General features: G+C 43.0%; 1 protein-coding gene across 1 annotated transcript in view; it reads left to right on the top strand.

Moving 5' to 3' along the window:
* MTOR (mechanistic target of rapamycin kinase) overlaps positions 1-7,608 on the top strand; it is a 117,334-nt gene extending 109,726 nt beyond the window's left edge. The window contains exons 52-58 of the mRNA XM_007491434.2: positions 206-280; positions 880-1,015; positions 1,735-1,800; positions 4,591-4,671; positions 4,929-5,009; positions 5,916-6,021; positions 6,708-7,608. Coding sequence (XP_007491496.2) covers positions 206-280; positions 880-1,015; positions 1,735-1,800; positions 4,591-4,671; positions 4,929-5,009; positions 5,916-6,021; positions 6,708-6,723 — 561 coding nt within the window. The 3' untranslated portion in view covers positions 6,724-7,608. The remainder of the gene's footprint in view (positions 1-205; positions 281-879; positions 1,016-1,734; positions 1,801-4,590; positions 4,672-4,928; positions 5,010-5,915; positions 6,022-6,707) is intronic.
* The last annotated feature ends 9,838 nt before the right edge of the window (positions 7,609-17,446 follow it).

Here is a 17,446-nt window from a genome sequence, read left to right on the forward strand (position 1 = left end):
AAACCCTTCAAGGGCAAATACCACTCCTAGCATTCCCCCCTAAGTACATAGAACAGTGTTATACAAGCTGTCGTTTCTATCTGATCTAATTTCTGTCCATTAAAGTCTGGTGACTTGCCTGAAAAATCACTGGGCTTTTTAAGACTTCTTTTGACTTGATTTCAGCTTAAGAAACAGCTGTTTTATGGTTTTTATTACATTCTAGGTGGCAATGACTCGAGAGAAATTCCCAGAGAAGATTCCATTTCGATTGACGAGGATGTTGACCAATGCAATGGAAGTGAGTGGGAATCAGGAGTGGGCAGCTTCAGTGTCAAGCTGAGATGAGCCAAGAGACTCATTCCCAGAGCTCCACTGGCTTGTGCCTGCCTCCTTTAATAGCAATCAGGGAGCAGAGCTGGGGTTTGAAACCAAGGTCTCCATCCAGTGAAAGCTCTTTCCACTACCTCACCTCCATCCATCCTAAAAGACAGATGTGGACTAACTAGGCAGCAAATCATTTGTGACCTTACACAAGCCACTTCCTTTGGGGCTCTGGGCTCTTAGACTATAGGTGTTAACTTAGGTAGAGGGAATCTCCTTACCTGGAAGTTCCTTATATCAGTCAAATTGCAGTTCCCATCCCTATCATGACTCTTCCAGTATATTAAATGTACCTTTCTCCTAACCCTTCAGAACTTTATAGATTAGTTAGTCAGCAGTCATTCGCAGCTTCTTAGTGTCCTAATTCTTTCACTCCCAACACACCTCTGCTGCTTTATGTCAGTAAAAAGCATGATCAAATTCTGTTCCTTGAGGGATGTGATCAGATGCCTTGGGAGGAGTCAGGGACACTGGCACTTGTGGTCCTTGTAAACAAGTTCTGGGTCTGTGTCCCAGGTGACAGGCCTCGATGGCAACTACCGGATCACCTGCCACACGGTGATGGAGGTTCTTCGGGAACACAAGGACAGCGTGATGGCCGTGCTGGAAGCCTTTGTCTATGACCCCTTATTGAACTGGAGGCTTATGGACAGTAAGTGCCCAAGACTGTATGGACATTGGGACACTCAGAAAGGGTGGCTGGGGCAGGGGAACATGCATTCCCAGCTCCAAGTGCCAGATAACCATCATTACAGACTTTTAAGGTTCAGCCTGGCCATTCCCTCTTGCCCTGAGAGCATAGACTTATTCAGATTGTGCTTTTAATGCACAGCAAAGTGTTTCACCTTTTCAAAACCTTCCCTTCTATCACTACTATATCTGAAGAACTACTCATTCACCATTTCAGGGCTACCCAAAATAAATCACATAAGAGTTTCTTTTTCTCACCATAGACATTCCCTTAATAATGACTTGTTTCCCTCTCTGCAGAGCAGAAAACAAAAGTTTGGGTAGGGAATAGAATTGTGTCTTAGGGGAACAATTTTTTTTCAATTCATTATTTTCCACCTATTGAGGGAAATTTCTCCTGTGAAATTCACTGTCATCTGATACTGTTGCTGCTGTTTTCTCTTTCATACCTTCTCTGAGTATAAACAGAAAGGTGGGTGAAGCAAGTGGAGAAAGTAGCTTTTCTAACACTGCCTACTCTCGTTACCCTCCTGGACCAAATAAGGGGAAACTATTTCTGAGTATTGCTAGATGAGAAAGGAAATAAGGCTTCATGAGTCTAAGAGAATGTCCACCAAGTTTCCTTAGCCTCAGACAAAAGCATTGAGCAATCTTAAATGTTAGTTTTATTTCTTTCCCCAGCAAATACGAAAGGCACCAAGCGGTCACGAACACGGACAGACTCGTACTCAGCCGGCCAGTCTGTAGGTGGGTGTATCACATAGGAAGAGGGGGTGTTGTTCTGGTCAAACCTGGGCATTACAGGGTAAGACAAGGCCTCTTCTTAGTGCATTTAGAGATGGCACTTGTCAACCTCCATGTCAGTTGCCAACAAACTATCCAAAGGTGACCACCCCTATTTTCTATTAGTCATTAAAGTCAAATTCCCATGGAAGTAATGAGACCATCATTGTCCGTCCTAGAGAACTTCAAAATAATCAGCAATTTTGAAATATAATAAATGGCTATTGAAGGAGCAGCTAAGAGGCACAGTGGATAGAGCAGCAGGCCTGGAAACAGGAAGACCTGAGTTCAGATTTAGCTTCAGACTCTTTCTAGCTATGTGACCCTGGGCACTTAACCCCAATTGCCTATCCTTTGCCACTTTTCTGCCTTAGAACTGATACTAAGAAGCTGGTACGGGTTTAAAAAAACTTTTTTTAAACTAATAAATGACTGTTGACTGACTGAATAAATGAATGAGAATTTACAAGAAAGTGCTTCTTGGGCCTTGCATTGAGAATTTGAAATTGTTTCTAACAGAGCATCCTAGCCTCAGAGATTTTCTGCTACAATCACTGATGATAATAAAGCTGAGTAACAGCCACTGCTTAGAATCCACTCTGAGGCTATCTAATTTTCTGGCAAAGTACTAGACAGACAGACAGACAGACAGACACACACACACACACACACACACACACACACACACACACACACACACACACACACACACACACACACGTCCTTAGCCCCTCAAACTCAACATGTATCTAACCGAACTAATTTCCCCGGGATGCATATTTATTCTAGCTTTCTGTTTCTTATGATGGTGTCACCATCCCTCCAGCGATTTTGAGAGTCTTCAACTCTTCCCATTATCAAACAGCTGCCTGTTCTCACAGATTCTTTGTCTCTCAACTATAACTGTGCCCTTTGTACTCCTACACTCTCCTCAGTTCAGGCCAGAGACCATTGTAATCTCCTCTCTGGTCTCCCTTTGTCCCCTCCTTCCTCTCCAGAGTCTACTCTACTCCCACATCTTCCTGGACCCCCTTTGCCTAATGAATAAAGGAGAAACTCCTTCCCTCCCCTTCCTAATAAAATATGAGCTCCCCGAGGGCGAGGATTTGCTTGCTTTTATGTTTCTTTCTCTAGTCTAGCCCCATGCCTGGTACACAGTAGGTGCTTAATAACCCCTTACTGACTGACCTCCTCATCTTTTTATTCCCCTTCAGTTAAGCTTCTTTCTAATCTTAACTGTTCCTCTTCGCTATCCCTGCCCTGTTGCTTTCCATGCTTTTACTCATACCATCTTCCAGGCCTCAGCTGTCCATCCTTCTGTGGCTGTCTCCACCTATTGAAGTTCCTCCCTCTTTTCATACAGAACTCAGGGGCCTCCTTCTTCTTGATGCCTTCCCTGTTCTCCCATACGAGAGTGAACTTGGCCTATTCTTCCCTGTAGCCAGGCCCTCTCTCCCCTGTTAAATTATAAGCTCTTCCAGAGCTCTCAGGCACCTTGCACATCCAGGTACTTGGTAAATGTTTCCTGAATCAAACTGAAGGAGGGCATTTTTCAAAGGAGAAGCCCTCATCTGGGTGCTCCTAGCATTGTGACATCCTACAGAGGAGGCTGATGATGGCAGCACTAAAGGAGCAGGGAAGGGAATAAGCATTTATGTAGCATGTGCCAGGTACTATGACAAACACTTTACAGCTATCCCATTTGATCCTCACAACAGCCCTAACAGGCAGGGGCTATAATTTTCCCCATTTTATAGATGAGGAAACTGAGGCAAATAAGTGACTTGCTCAAGGTCACCTAGTAAGGATCTGTGGCCAGATTTGAAATTTGGTCTTCTGAATTCCAGGTCCAGCACTCCAGACCCTGTACCCCCTAGTTATTCCTCACAAGAGGAACCTGGGAATTCCCACTACCAATGAAATCACATGTCCAGTCCCTATTCCTAATTTTAAAAAAAATCTTCTGTATCTTACATGAATAATTCCACATGCTCTCACATAATTCACCTTCTTTTCTGCTAAAAGACCTTAATCATTTGGATGTGATTTCCAAAGCCTGAGAACTTTACTGGCCCAGAACAATGTGGTACTTGGAATTCTGAGTTGGGTTTCTGTTCAGTTACATCACCACTTGGACTATAATATGGAGGCATCAAGAGGCTGCTAATGACAACAGCTCTCATTTCTAGTCCCCTTTAAGTTTAAAAAAATCTGTTATCTCATTTTGTTCTCACAGTAATCCTGGTAGACAGGTGCTATTAGTACCCACATTTAAAGAAAACTGAGGTTCCAAGATATTAAAATGCCAAATATCTGAGTTCGGTTTTTAACCTAGGTCTTCCTGGCTCCAAGTCTCTCTGGTCCCCATTCTGTAGCATCTGCAATAAGCTTGAGGCCTTCTGAGAATTCATTTTTGCTTGATGAAATGAAGACTTTTATGAATGTCATGTCAGTGACATCTCTTAGCAATAGTCTAAAAGGTATTTTATGTTTTTCTGTCCTAATATATCTTCCACTACTGTTTTCTTAGCCTCTCTTTGGTTTCACTAAACACTGTTCTTCATGGCTATAACAGCATGTAGGTAGGGGCTGTGTCTTGTCCAAATTTCCTCTCTCTCCAGCCCAGTGTTGTACACACAGTAGATAACTGGATAAATGTCTGTTGGACTGATTGGAGCTGAGGAAGGTTTGGTCAGGACCTTATAACACAACCGTGTCTTAAGAGTGATTTTTTTTCTGTCTCTTTTCCCATAGAATTATTGGACAGTGTGGACCTTGGGGAGACTGCCCATAAGAAAACAGGGACCACAGTGCCCGAATCCATCCATTCTTTCAGTAAGTCCAGCCTTAGATGTGTTAGACTATGAAGGGTCTCATGGAGGGGGGAAGCAGTTGTATGTACTGCCTGGGAGGTCCTTGGGGGGAGGAAGAGGAGGAGGAGGAGGAGGAGGAGGAGGAGGAGGAACATCTCAGCTTCTCATTATCCTCAGCTGACAAAGGTGGATGAGAAAGCAGAAAGACCAAAGAGACCTGGCAGCCTCCCTGGCTCTGTTCTGATAGCCTGCTGAGGATTTCTCCTTTTTGTCTTTCAGTTGGGGATGGTTTGGTGAAACCTGAGGCCCTAAATAAGAAGGCCATTCAGATTATTAACAGGGTTCGAGATAAACTCACTGGTGAGTATGTGTCTGTGTTTACTTGAAAGCAACATAAAATGTAGAACACATTTCATTTCTCTAAGTAGATGGTTGGCATGGTTTTCAGGCTGGTTGTTAGGACTTGGGCTTTTACTACCAATTAGCTAATTGAATGGTGCTGTTTCTCTGAGGTCAGCAGTCCCAGAGGCTTTCAGGCTTCTCTTGTTGATGGCCTGCACTAGCAGTTCAAGGTCATATGAATATAATCTTAGTAGAGGCATGGAAGATTCTTTTACTTTGGTTAGATATAAGTTTTCCTTCCACAGGCTTCATCGGCATGAAGGGCAGCAATACATCAACTCATCTATTCCGAGTTATAGAGAAAAGGCAGGGGGACCGCCACAGATTTCACTTCCAGATAGATGCTTCCTTGCTTACTCTAACCCATCTCTAGGCCAGAGATTGATAGACACAAAAATCAATAACCATAAGACATACTATGAATATGATTCAGTAGATAAAGTGCTGGGCTTAGCGTTCAAAAGGCCCAGGTTCTGATCCTACCTCCAGCTCGTACCTGTGTGCCTCAGGCCACTTCCTAAATCATGCGTGAGTTCCCACTTTGGGAATCACCACAGCTGAGGAAATTCTGGATCCTCCAAGGAGATACACATTCATGACAAGAGCCTTAGAGATGTTCAAGACAGGGCACACTGTGGGGTCCAAGGGGACCTTGGAGGTTTCCCTTCATACACCAAGGCTTTATCCCCCTTCCAGTAAGCTTGTAATAAATGTCCTTTCAAGGAAGCTGGAAAAAACCAACTTTAGCATTTTTCACACTCATTAAGGAAAACTCTCACACGGACCAAGAGACAATAAGGTGAGGCCTTTGAAATGCTTCATTAATCTAGTATAGACAAAGCCTTCTTGTTCCTCCTCTTCTAGGTCGAGATTTTTCTCATGATGAAACTCTGGACGTCCCTACGCAAGTTGAGTTATTGATCAAGCAGGCCACGTCCCACGAGAACCTCTGCCAGTGCTACATTGGGTGGTAAGCTTTCCTGGGTGGCCATGGCAAAGGGGGCATCGAGGCAGGTAGGGACGGAGCTGACCATCCCAGTAGAGTACCAGGGATACTGCTTGATGGGCTAGAAATCCAGCTGACAGTCCCAGAGACTCATTCCTGTTGGCTGTGAATGTTCTTGGTTTTTTAATAACCATGACAAACCTAGACTTTCTCAGTTTGTATATGTGAAGTAAAACAATAGCAAAGATAACAAGACAAATGCCAATTCCACAGACCCACAGTGAAAACAAGAAAGGGACAAAATAGTTCGAGGGAATTGGTTGTTCTTTTACCATCAGTTCAGAGAGGGAAAGGCTGAAAGAAGAGAGAAGAGCAATGACGGGGGGGGGGGGGGGGGGGGCAGGAAACTGCAGCCTCTGGTCTGTAATTGTGACCTCAAGGACCATGCATAGGCCTGCCTTGGAAGTCGCCCCAGGCATGCTTAAAGGCAGGGAAGTTGAGGAAGGGGGTAAGAGTTAAATGTTCTTCTGGGATGTAGAGGAGGTTGAAGTCCTTGACTGGTACTGATGGGCATGTCTCACCCTATTAGTTGTGGGAGGATGCAAGGAGTACCCAGGGAACCACCAGACCTTGATCTTTCTTCTTTCAGTTTCTTCGTGTTAAGTCTTGGAAAAGCTTGCATTATTCAAGCCTTGTCTTTGTCTTCTCAGGTGTCCTTTCTGGTAGCTGGAGGCCCCAAGATGCCCATGATTCTTCTCTGGAGGCTTTTGCACTCCACATGTAGACTTCCACAAAACCAAACAATGGCCAGATAGCCTCTGCCAGATATTTTGCAACCAGATAGCCTCTGCCAGATATTTTGCAATGTAAATGAAGAGAACCACTATATATTAAAAGTTGGCTTCAGCCAACACTAGAGCTGCTGTTGAAGAATATACATTGTCAGAAACACAAGACTTGACTCGGTTCCCAGGACAGTGAAGCAGAACAGAATCACACTTGAACAGATGGTCCATAACTTTAGAAATACGGTTTTTGACTGAACTCACCAAGAAACTCATCAACATTTCCAGTTAAAGAACAGCCCTGTCAGCCTGATCCGCGCAGACTTGGCACAGTCAGATTGCAGGGGAATAAAGGGACAGATTTGGGATGACAGATGGCAAACCTGGGAGTGCCTCGTCCCTGGGCTGCCTGGCTTCAGCACAACCCAGTGACACACCATCGAGGCCTGGGTGTGGGGCCTGAATCCGGCAGAGCAGAGTGCATTGGCAAGGCTGGTCTGCCTCTGCCAGGGAAGGCACAGCACAAGTCAGGGTGAGATCCGCCTGCTACCACCATCCCTCCCAGCTCATTTACCGAGCAGGATCGGAGGCCGGTGAGTAAGACCTGACGTTCCTCGGTTGGAGCAGGAACGTTACCAAGAAGAAGGCGCCATGCCATTCAGTGGTTTCATGAGTATCAGATGGAAGGAGGAAAGGTCCGATGCAGAGTGGGGATGACGAGTAAATGTAAGAGATGTGCACAAAGTATGAAGTATAGCCATGTCTAGATGCCACAATGTATCAGAACAAAAACCTTTGCGCCAATAAACACCAAAATGTTCTAAAAGACCTTTGCATAGCTTCTTATTCCTGATCACAAGGACAGTAAAGAAAGGAATTATGATGAGAAGGAGGGAGCATGGAGGGAGGCAGCCAATATAACAAATAACAAGGTCATTATCAAACACTAATTCCAGAGAACAAACTCCTCTAATCAGCATTCAGTGTAACTTGAGGTGCTGTAAAGTGTGGGAAAGAGCCTAGCAACGAATGAGGGAAGTTGGATCCCAGAGAGCACTGCCTGACCCAAGGTCAGCTCTGCCCAATGTTTATTAAGCACACAAGGTGGAAGGACGTTGGGCATAAGCAAGTCCCTGCCTTCCAGGAGCATGTGTTTTCCGAGAGATTATAACCTCTACACAGATGAGTAAGTATCAGGGCATTTGAGCAAAAGTATGAATTAGAAGTCAAATCATATAAGTCTGGAAAAGCCGGTTAGACCCATGTTCGAGGGGGTTTAAAGACTAGGCAGAGGAGCATACACGCAGCTCTGGAAGCCCCTGGAGTGGCAGGGTCAGATCTACATGTCCTGTGGATTATTCTGGCATAGACAGTGGTGGAATAAAGGAGGGGATGAAAAAACAATCAGGAAATTATAATAATCCAGCAAGAAGGGATAAAACTCTGAACTAGGGGAGAGAGTATAGAGGGGATGACTGCAAGAGATTGAGGATTTAAGATTGGATGACAGATTGGGTATGTATGTGAGGGAGATGAAAGGGTTGAGGATCCCAAGGCTGTGAGATTCAGTGCCTTCAAAAGAAACCAGGAAGATGAAAGAAGGAATAATTTTAGGAGAAAAGATGAGTTCCGGTTGAGACACGCTAGTTTTGAGATGCTACAGATACACTTAGCACTTACTACGTGCTAAGTGCTCATAATAAAAAGAAAGACAATCCCTACCCTTAAGAAGTTTTGGCTGCTCATGGAAGAAGCCAACAGGAGCTGAAAAAGTTGGGGTGGGGAGAGGATGGATATAAAAACCCAGAGAGGAGTAGATCTAGGTTAGAAGTGAGCAGAGCCATTTTGGGCACTTCCTCAAATGAGGTTATGGAGGAGGGAGCATTTGGGGTGGGGAATGTTCACCTTGAAAGGGAACCTAAGGGCAATTTGGTAGCTCAGTGGATAGCCAGACCTTGAAATGGGAGGTCCTGGGTTCAGATCTGGCCTCGTGCTTTCTAGCTGTGTGACCCTAAGTAAAGCACTTAACCTCCTTGCCTAGCCCTTATCTCTCTTCTACCTTGGAATCAATACATAGTGTTGGTTCTAAGGCAGAAGGTGAGGGTTTTGTTTTGCTTTTTAAAGGAACCTGGAGCAGATGTGGAAAAGTCTAAATCAGTGGTTCTCAACTTTCCTAATGCCGTGACCCCGCAATACAGTTCCTCATGTTGCGGTGACCCCAAACCAAAAAATTATTTTGGTGGCTACTTCATAACTGTACTTTTGCTACAGTTATGATTCGGAATGTAAATACCCGATATGCATTATGTATTCTCATTGCTACAAATTGAGAGGTTGAGAACTGCTGGTCTAGAGGGTCAGGAGGAGAGCTGAGTTAGAAGAGGGAATGGCTGACAAGGACAACTTCCTGAGAAGGGGGCAGTTGTGTGAGTAGTTCCCATTTTGGAAAGCAGCCGGAGCTTTCTACCAGAGGGCAGAATTCTGAAGCCTCAGAAGCAGGTGTTAGAAGTAAAGAAATCTCTGGACCATAACTCTGGCTTGAAGATTCAAACGTTTAATTGTGGTAAATTAAAGCTGGAGGTCTCACCATGCCCAGCCTGTGGCAGACAAAGGGACTGTATGAGCACTTAGCACAATGCCTAGCACGTAGTAAGTGCCTAGATGTTCCAACAGTGTGTTTTCTGGGGTTTTTTGACAGTTAATTAGCGTAAGTCATTAACAAGGCAGACGGTAGAAACCTGCAATAATGTTTAGGAACAAAGGTTTGGAACATCTGATATGAAGTCGTAAGTTCAGTATAAGGTTAAGATAAGAACATGTAATTAATCCTCCAGAACTTATCATACTTCTTAGGTCAAAGTAGCCTTTCTTGGCCGTAATGCTTTGGGGAGCCTACAGGTGGCCTAAATCTTCAAAGGCTCAAACAATACCTGGACATGCCAGGGTTGTTTTCCTATGATCTCATCAGGCCAGCTGTCCACTGGTCATTCCCATGAGCCCAGCTCCTTCTGCATGGGTCAGAAGCTCTAGTATATCTAGTTACGCTAATTCTAATGTACCTAACTACACTATATCCTTTCTAATACTGTGGTTACTATTCTATTATTATCATTGACACCTTATACACAGTTTACTAACTGGGTCTAACTTTTTCTAAAAGTCATGGCTGCAGTTACTTATCTGAAGGATTATATGTGATCTCTTGGTTTATGATCATTAATATAAAAGCAATATAAAACAATTTTTTTTTCACAGAGCAGGTTTAGAAAAAAAACTCTAGGACTGGAGTTCGAGGAACAAATTAGGGTTGGAAATAATACAGATCTGGCTGTCATAGATGGAGAGATGCTTGCACTCAATGGAAACAAATTATTTTGCTAGGAGAGACCATAGATCTGAAATAGGTCGAAGACACAGCCTTGGGGAACACCCTTGCCTAGGCAGATGAATTGGACTGGGAAGGAATCAGGCAGAAGATTCTGGAGAGAGCCAAGATCCCTGCTGGATCAGGAGTAGTGTAAAAATTAAAATCATCAAATAGTAAAAAGATTATATTTTAAGAGATTTATTAATGATCATTAGAAATAAAGGAATAAAAAGGTAATAAAGTAAAAAACCACATGCCTATGGCTAATCAGCCTGTTCAAAATCCCCATTTACCACCACAGTCACCCACTGTGGGAAGGAGCCCAGACCAGGAATGCCCACTGAATTTATCCCTCTGTCTATAGGAAGTACATAATGACAGGAAGGCAGTGGGCTCCTGGGAAATGCAGTTTTTAGGGTAACAGATTTCCAATTACACAGTAGTCAACAGTGTCGGACTCCGAGAAGTCAAAAGGATTCTGACTGAGAAAAGGTCAGTCTGGAGTAGAGACCAGGCCTCTTCTGTGGTGCATCGAGAGCGAGAAGCCTCAGACAAGCACTGCCTAAGGCAGGACAAGGCTGAAGGCCATCTAATGGGAGCTTTAGAGTCAGGAGTTGGTCAGCCAGAGCTTCCTAAGAAACCTAATTTATAGGCTGAACAAATACGAGAGCATGACACCAAAGCACCTTCTGTGGGCACCCCTCGTACCAGAGCACTCTGGTGCTCTGAAGGTCACTGGCAGGTCCCTGTGGCTTCCAAGTTGTTCACCACCAAATCCACTTTGTGCTCCAACCCGTTGATCTGAGCCCAAGCTGGATGCCATCTTAACCAAGTTTCTGGTTAGATTTCCAAGCTCTTTAATACCAAATGGCACAGAGGATCAGATCTCACTGTTGAATGCAATAAAATTTCCAAGCACTGTTCCTGTGACGCAGTCTATGTTCTTGGAGGATTAATAACTTCCAGGGCTGTCTTGGGAGTGGGGATCGGCATTCCGGACTCCAAAGCCCTCATTCCCTACCACCAGTGCCCCTCCATCCCTAAGGCTTCCTTGGATACTGAATCACTCAGGCTCCCAGAGCCAATAGTCACCTGATCTCCAGGCATGGCTGGAGATCATGTGGCATGGTGGGGAAGATCTGGGCAGCCAAACAGCTAGAATAAAGGGGTGACAAGTCAGGCCTTCATGTAGATACCTTTTTACAGAAGTTTGCTGTAAAAGAAAGATGAGAGGGAGAGGAAGAAGAGAGCCTGGGAAGATATGGATCAAATGATAAGTTTCCCAAGGATGGGAAGGCCCCAAAACATGAAGTCAGCAATGAAGTAGCCAGTAAGTCAAGATTGAAGATGAGACAGGAAATGGGTGAAAGAGACAAGCATCCCCCTCCACACCACACACACAGAGCAGGGTCTGAGAAGATTAAGGGCAAAAGAATAAGGACTGACACTGGCAGAGAATGGTCAACTCTTCCTTAGAGAGAATGAGGGACGCACACTCCAGAGGACCACCAGAATTCCATGAAAATGGAATTGGAAAAACTCAACAAAACAAATTAAAATACAAAAAAAATAGACAATATGTGATTTTCAAAGTCAATCTGCAGCAGGCAGGGGTCCTTAAGGGGGTTTGGTGGTCTCTGTTTCTATTTGATTTTGAAGCCAATGGCTGGAGGAGCTGAGGTATGAAATAGAGAAGAGTAGGGCACACACGTTATATGACTCCGTTAATGGAGATGGTGCCATCTCTGTGAATGCCACCAGATGGTGCTATCCCTTTCAGTCTCTCCTGACATATATCTGCTTGGGATTTTCTTGGGATCAGCTCCGAGGTTTCCTTTTAATGCCTCAGCCCCCAGTTCAGTCTATTATTGTAAACTAAGGGTGTACTGCAGTTTATCAAAAATAGCTCAGCCCACCCCTTCCCATCCCATCCCATTTGAGAATCTGATCTTCAGAACTTGTTCAATCATGTCAGATTCAAGATCCTGTGGACTTTCCTTGGCAAATAGAGCAATTTGCCATTTCCTTCTCTGGTGGATTAAGGCAAACGGGTTATGTGACTTGTCCAGGGTCACACAGCTAGTAAAGTGTCTGAGGCTGGCTTTGCACTTCCAGTCCTGATACAAGCCATCCACTCCAAAGGTGTAGGGCGGGATGATTATTCTAGAATAGTCATTTCCCAAGGACCCCAAGCCCCTTGTGTAACACTTATTGTTGTTCTGTCATATCCAACTCTTAATGCCCTGGACCCTGTTGTCAAATCCAGGCCTCTCTATAGTGCTACAATCTCTCATCAGTCAGTCCGTAAGCCAATAAGCATTTATGAAGTACCTACTATGTGCCAGGCACTATGTTAAGCACTACAGATACAAAGGAAGATAAAAGACTCCCTGCCCTTGAGGAGCTCACAATCTAAGGAGAAGACAACATGCAAACAAGCAAGATAAATTGGAAATAATCAAGATGGAAGGCACAGATTCATGAGGAACTGGAAATAGCTTCCTGTATAAGGTGTAATATTTTAGCTAGGACTTGAAAAGGTTGAGACGAGGAAGGAGAGTATTCTAGGCATGGAGGACAGTCAGGGAAAGTGTCTTTACTGAAAAGATAGTCTGTCTTGTTCAAAGAACAGTAAAGAAGCCATTGACACTGAATCATAGAGTATACAGTTTTAAGGTTTAAAGAATAAGACTGGAAAGTTTGGAAAGACCCAGTGATACCCTTAGCAGGTCTATATCCCAAAGAGATCAAAGAAAGAGGAAAAAGTCATATGTACAAAAATAGTTATATCATCTCTTTTGTTTTACACTGAAGTTCAGGTTTATTTTCTTTTTGTACTTTTAATATTTTCTCTTTCCTTTTCAGTTACATGAAAAATGTTTTTTAACCTTTCTTTAAAAAGTTTGAGCCAAATTCTTTAATTCCCTTCCCACAAGATTTTATCTGATATAGATTTTGCATGTGCAATAATATAGCATCTCTTTTTGTGGTGGCAAAAACTTGGAAACTGAGGGGATGCTCATTAATTGGCGGATGGCTGAACAAGTTATGGTATATTGTAACCGTGAAAATGTGGTTTGCCAAGATTGTGAATTGCTAAAACTGTAAATGTTTTGGCCAAACTGTAAAGATAATTTTTAGTGTCTTGATTTTTAAAAAATCTAAAATTAAGTGGTCGCCATGGGAAAATTCCCAAATATGAAAATACCCAAGTCAGCTGGGTTTTGTGGAGATTTTAATTAATACAAATGAAGGAATTAAGGGAAGGAGAGAGAGAGAGAGAGAGAGAGAGAGAGAGAGAGAGAGAGAGAGAGAGAGAGAGAGAGAGAGAGAGAGAGAAAATAGTAGAAAGGGCCTAGGCCATTGAGCCTAAGGGAGAGTGAGTCAGTCTTTATCACTCACCACAAGATCGTCTTCAAGCAAGCTCCAAACCTCCGAACTCCAATTCCAACTAACTTCCAATCCAAAAACTAACTCCAACTCAATAAGTCCCAGGTACTGAGCACCTTTTTGTATTAGATCTAAAAATAGACCTACCTTAAGGTTTTAGCTTCACTATAAGTATGAGTTAGGGACTTTTCATCATTCAATCAGGACTTTTCAACTTTATCTTCCCCTAAGGCACTGTCTGAGTAGGGTGGAGTAATTTTGAAAGTTCTCAATACATTCCTGACCAAGTACCTCCATTGTTAAAAATGGGGAATAGCTTAACCAAATCTTCGAAGGTACAGTCTGACCAGTTTTTAAGATTCACAGTATGAATGTTATAGAATACTATTGTGTAAGAAGTGATGAAGGGGAAGGTTTCAGAACTCATGAACTGATGCAGAGGAAAATGAGCAGAACCAGGAAAACAATTTATAAAGTAGCAACAATATATTTTTAAAAAATAATCAACTGTGAAAGACTTAGAAATTCTGATAAAAATAATGACTCTCCACAATTCCAAAGAACTTAATATCCAGCATGCTATCCATCTCCAGATAGAAAGCTGATAGGCTAAGAGTCTAGATTGAAGCACATTTGTTTTCTATTTCTCACTTTTTTTAAAAACATGGTTAATTTATTTTGCATGGCCATACATAGTTGAATTTATTTTTTAAAAAAGAAAGGTGGGTGAGGGGGAGGAGGCATAAGTAATTTGGGGTATTGAACACCAAACAAAATTTTATATTTGATCATGGAGGTAATAGGGAATCCCTGAAGTTTACTGAGAAGGGGATCATGGGATATCCCATAGGCATCTCAAATTCAACATGTCCAAAACAGTTCTCATTACCTTTATCTCATTATCTTTTCCCAAAATTCTCCTCTCTTCCAAACACTTTCCTATTACTGTCAAGTACACCAACATCCTCCTGGTCATGCAGGTTCACGCCCTCTGTGTCATCCCTCTCTGTTCTCTGGAACTCTCATTTCATATATCCAGTCTGTTCACAACATCTCTTATCCCTTTCTTTATACTCACACAGTAGTTCCTTTGATACAGGTATTCATCACCTGGTTCTTGGATTATTGCAACTGCCTTCTGGTTGGTCTCCAGTTTCTCCCAACTCTGATCTATCCTCGGCTGCTAAAATGATATTCCTAAGGCTCAGGCCTGACTCTGCCATCCTTCTACTCAAAAAGAGGCTCCCCATTAGCCTTGGATTAAATAAAAGCTCCTTGGTTCAAAATCAATTCAAAATCCTTCACAATGTGGCCTCTTTATACCCTTCCAGTCTCCCTAGTCCTTACTCCCCTCCACACTTGTCCAGTGTCCCTGGCCTCCTGCTAGACAGGGACTTGGAGCCAGCTAGCCCACTCAGTCATTTTGTAGATGAGGAAACAAGATGCCCAAGGAGATTAAGTGGTTTGCAACCTCACACAGTAAATTTCAGAGATTAGTATTTGAATGCAGTATAATTTCCATTGTACCAAACCCTAAAGGACTAATGGAACTTGGAGATCATGTAGGAGAAATCCTTAATTTTGCCACTGATGAGACGTAGGCTCATGGGTACTAAGTAATTTTCTAGAGATCATATAGCTCATATAAATAGGAAATATGGCTCTATTGTGACAAGAGGAATCATGGGTAGGTGAACTATAAAACTCAGTTTGTACATCAGGAAAATGAGGGAGTTCTGAATCTAATCTTCCTCCCTCATACCTTCCCAAGTTTGCCTGAGGGCAACACCATCCTCCCAATCCTGTCATCCTTTAATATCCACTCTCTCTCACCCCTCATATCTAAGTTGTTGACAAGGCATGTCTATTTAACCTCTGAAACATCTCACTATTTCACTTCTACAGCTTCTCTTGTCTCTTTCACCTCTACAGCATCTCGTCTGTTTCACCTCCACATCTATATCTCCCCTCTACAACAATCTCTTTTCTATTTAACCTCTGCAAGCTTCTTTTGCCCATTTCACCTCTAAAGCATCTCTTGTCTATTTCACCTCTGCTACATCTGTATTTCCCCTGTACAGTATCTTTCTATTTAACCTCTTCAGCTTCTTTTGCCTATTTCACCTCTATAGCATCTCGTCTATTTCACCTCTGCTACATCTGTATCTCCCCTTAACAGCATCTCTTGTCTATTTCACCTCTGTAGCTTCTCTTGTCTATTTCACATCTTCATTCCTCTTGCAGTATGTCTATTTCTACTCTGAAACCCCTGTCTCCATTCTCCCCCTTTTCTTTCCTATGACCCTGGCACCACCCTAGAGTGGACTCTCATAACCTCACATCTGGATTATAACAATAACCTGATGGTGAGTTTGCTTTCTTCAAGTTTCTCCCAACTCCAATCCATTCTCCATTTAGCCACCAGAATTATTTTCCTAAAACAGATCCAACCATGTCACCCCACTACTCAAATAAACTCCCATGCCTTTCTTTTGCTTTCAGGATCAAATACAAAGGCCACTATTTGGCATTCAAAGCCCTTTATAACTTAGTCCCCTTATTCAGTCTCCTTACCATCTTCTTGGTTGTCTAATCATGTCTGACTTTCTGAGACTCTATTTGGGGGTTTTGTGGCAAAAATACCGAAGTTGCTTGCCATTTTCTTCTCTAGCTCATTCCTCATTTTTTCACATGAGGGAACCAAGACCAACAGGGTTACTTGCCCGGAATCACATAGCTGATTTGAACTTGGGTCTTCCTGACTCCAGGCCTGAAACTCTATCCATTGTGCCAGCTAATTGCACTTTATTCCCCACCATATAGTCTTTGGCCCAGTGACACTGGCCTCAGGGTGTTCCATTCATCTCTTGGCTTCAGGTATTTTCTCTAGCTATCCCTATTACCTAGAATACTCTCTCTCTTCCATTCTGGTTATTGACCTCCCTAGCTTCTAGCCCTAACTAAAATTCTATCATTTATATGAAGCTTTTCCCAAACCCTCTTAATTCTATTCCTTTCCTTCTTTTAATTATTTCCTATTTATCTTTTATACAGTTTGTATATATTTGTTTGCATGTTGTCTCCCCCATTATACTGTGAGCTCCTTAGGTACAGGGATTGTCTTTTTTTTTGTATCCACAGTACCTGGCACATAACAGGTGCTTAATAAATATTGTCTATTTGATTCTATTATTCCATAATCAAGTTATGTAACCTTGGGTAAGTCATTCCTCTTCCTCTGAGTCTCAGTTTCTCCACCTATAAAAAGGGGTAAAGTTGGATTAGATTATTTCTAAACTAGGTATCACAGTGAATAGAGTGCCAAGCCTAAAATAGGGAAGACCTGGGCTCAAATTTAGCTTCAAACACATCCTAGCTGTGTGACCTTGGGCAAGTCACTCAATCCCAATTGCTTAGTCCTTTCCACTCTAAAAATAATAATAGGTAGCCTTTACAACTATTATCTCACTTCAGTCTCACAACCACTAGAGGAAGTGTTATTATTATCCTCATTTTACACTTAAGGATAATGAGCCAGACAGCTGGGCAGCGTTGGAGATCCCTGAGCTCAGGGCTAATGCCACCCAGCACATTGCTCTCCCCATTCAGCTTTCCGGATGCCTGGATATCCTTAATTCTAGACATCCCTGGCTTTCAGTTTCCCCACCTGTAAAACAAGTAGAGGTTGGCTTTTAGAACGCTCTCTAAATCTAGGATTCGAAGTTACATTTCCCGTCCCAGATTCCTCCAAGGTAAAATGAAGTCGGCCCACGTGGCTAACTGAAATCAAAGCAGCGTGGTTCTCTAAAACTCCCACAGCCACGTCTGTAAACGTGCAACCAGCTGTGGCGCTGGCGTTTCTCTGCGCATGCGTACCTAGGAGCACGCCTTCCCCCCCCCCTACTTC

This window comes from Monodelphis domestica, chromosome 4 (genome assembly GCF_027887165.1).
Source record: "Monodelphis domestica isolate mMonDom1 chromosome 4, mMonDom1.pri, whole genome shotgun sequence".
Classification (NCBI taxonomy): Eukaryota; Metazoa; Chordata; class Mammalia; order Didelphimorphia; family Didelphidae; genus Monodelphis; species Monodelphis domestica.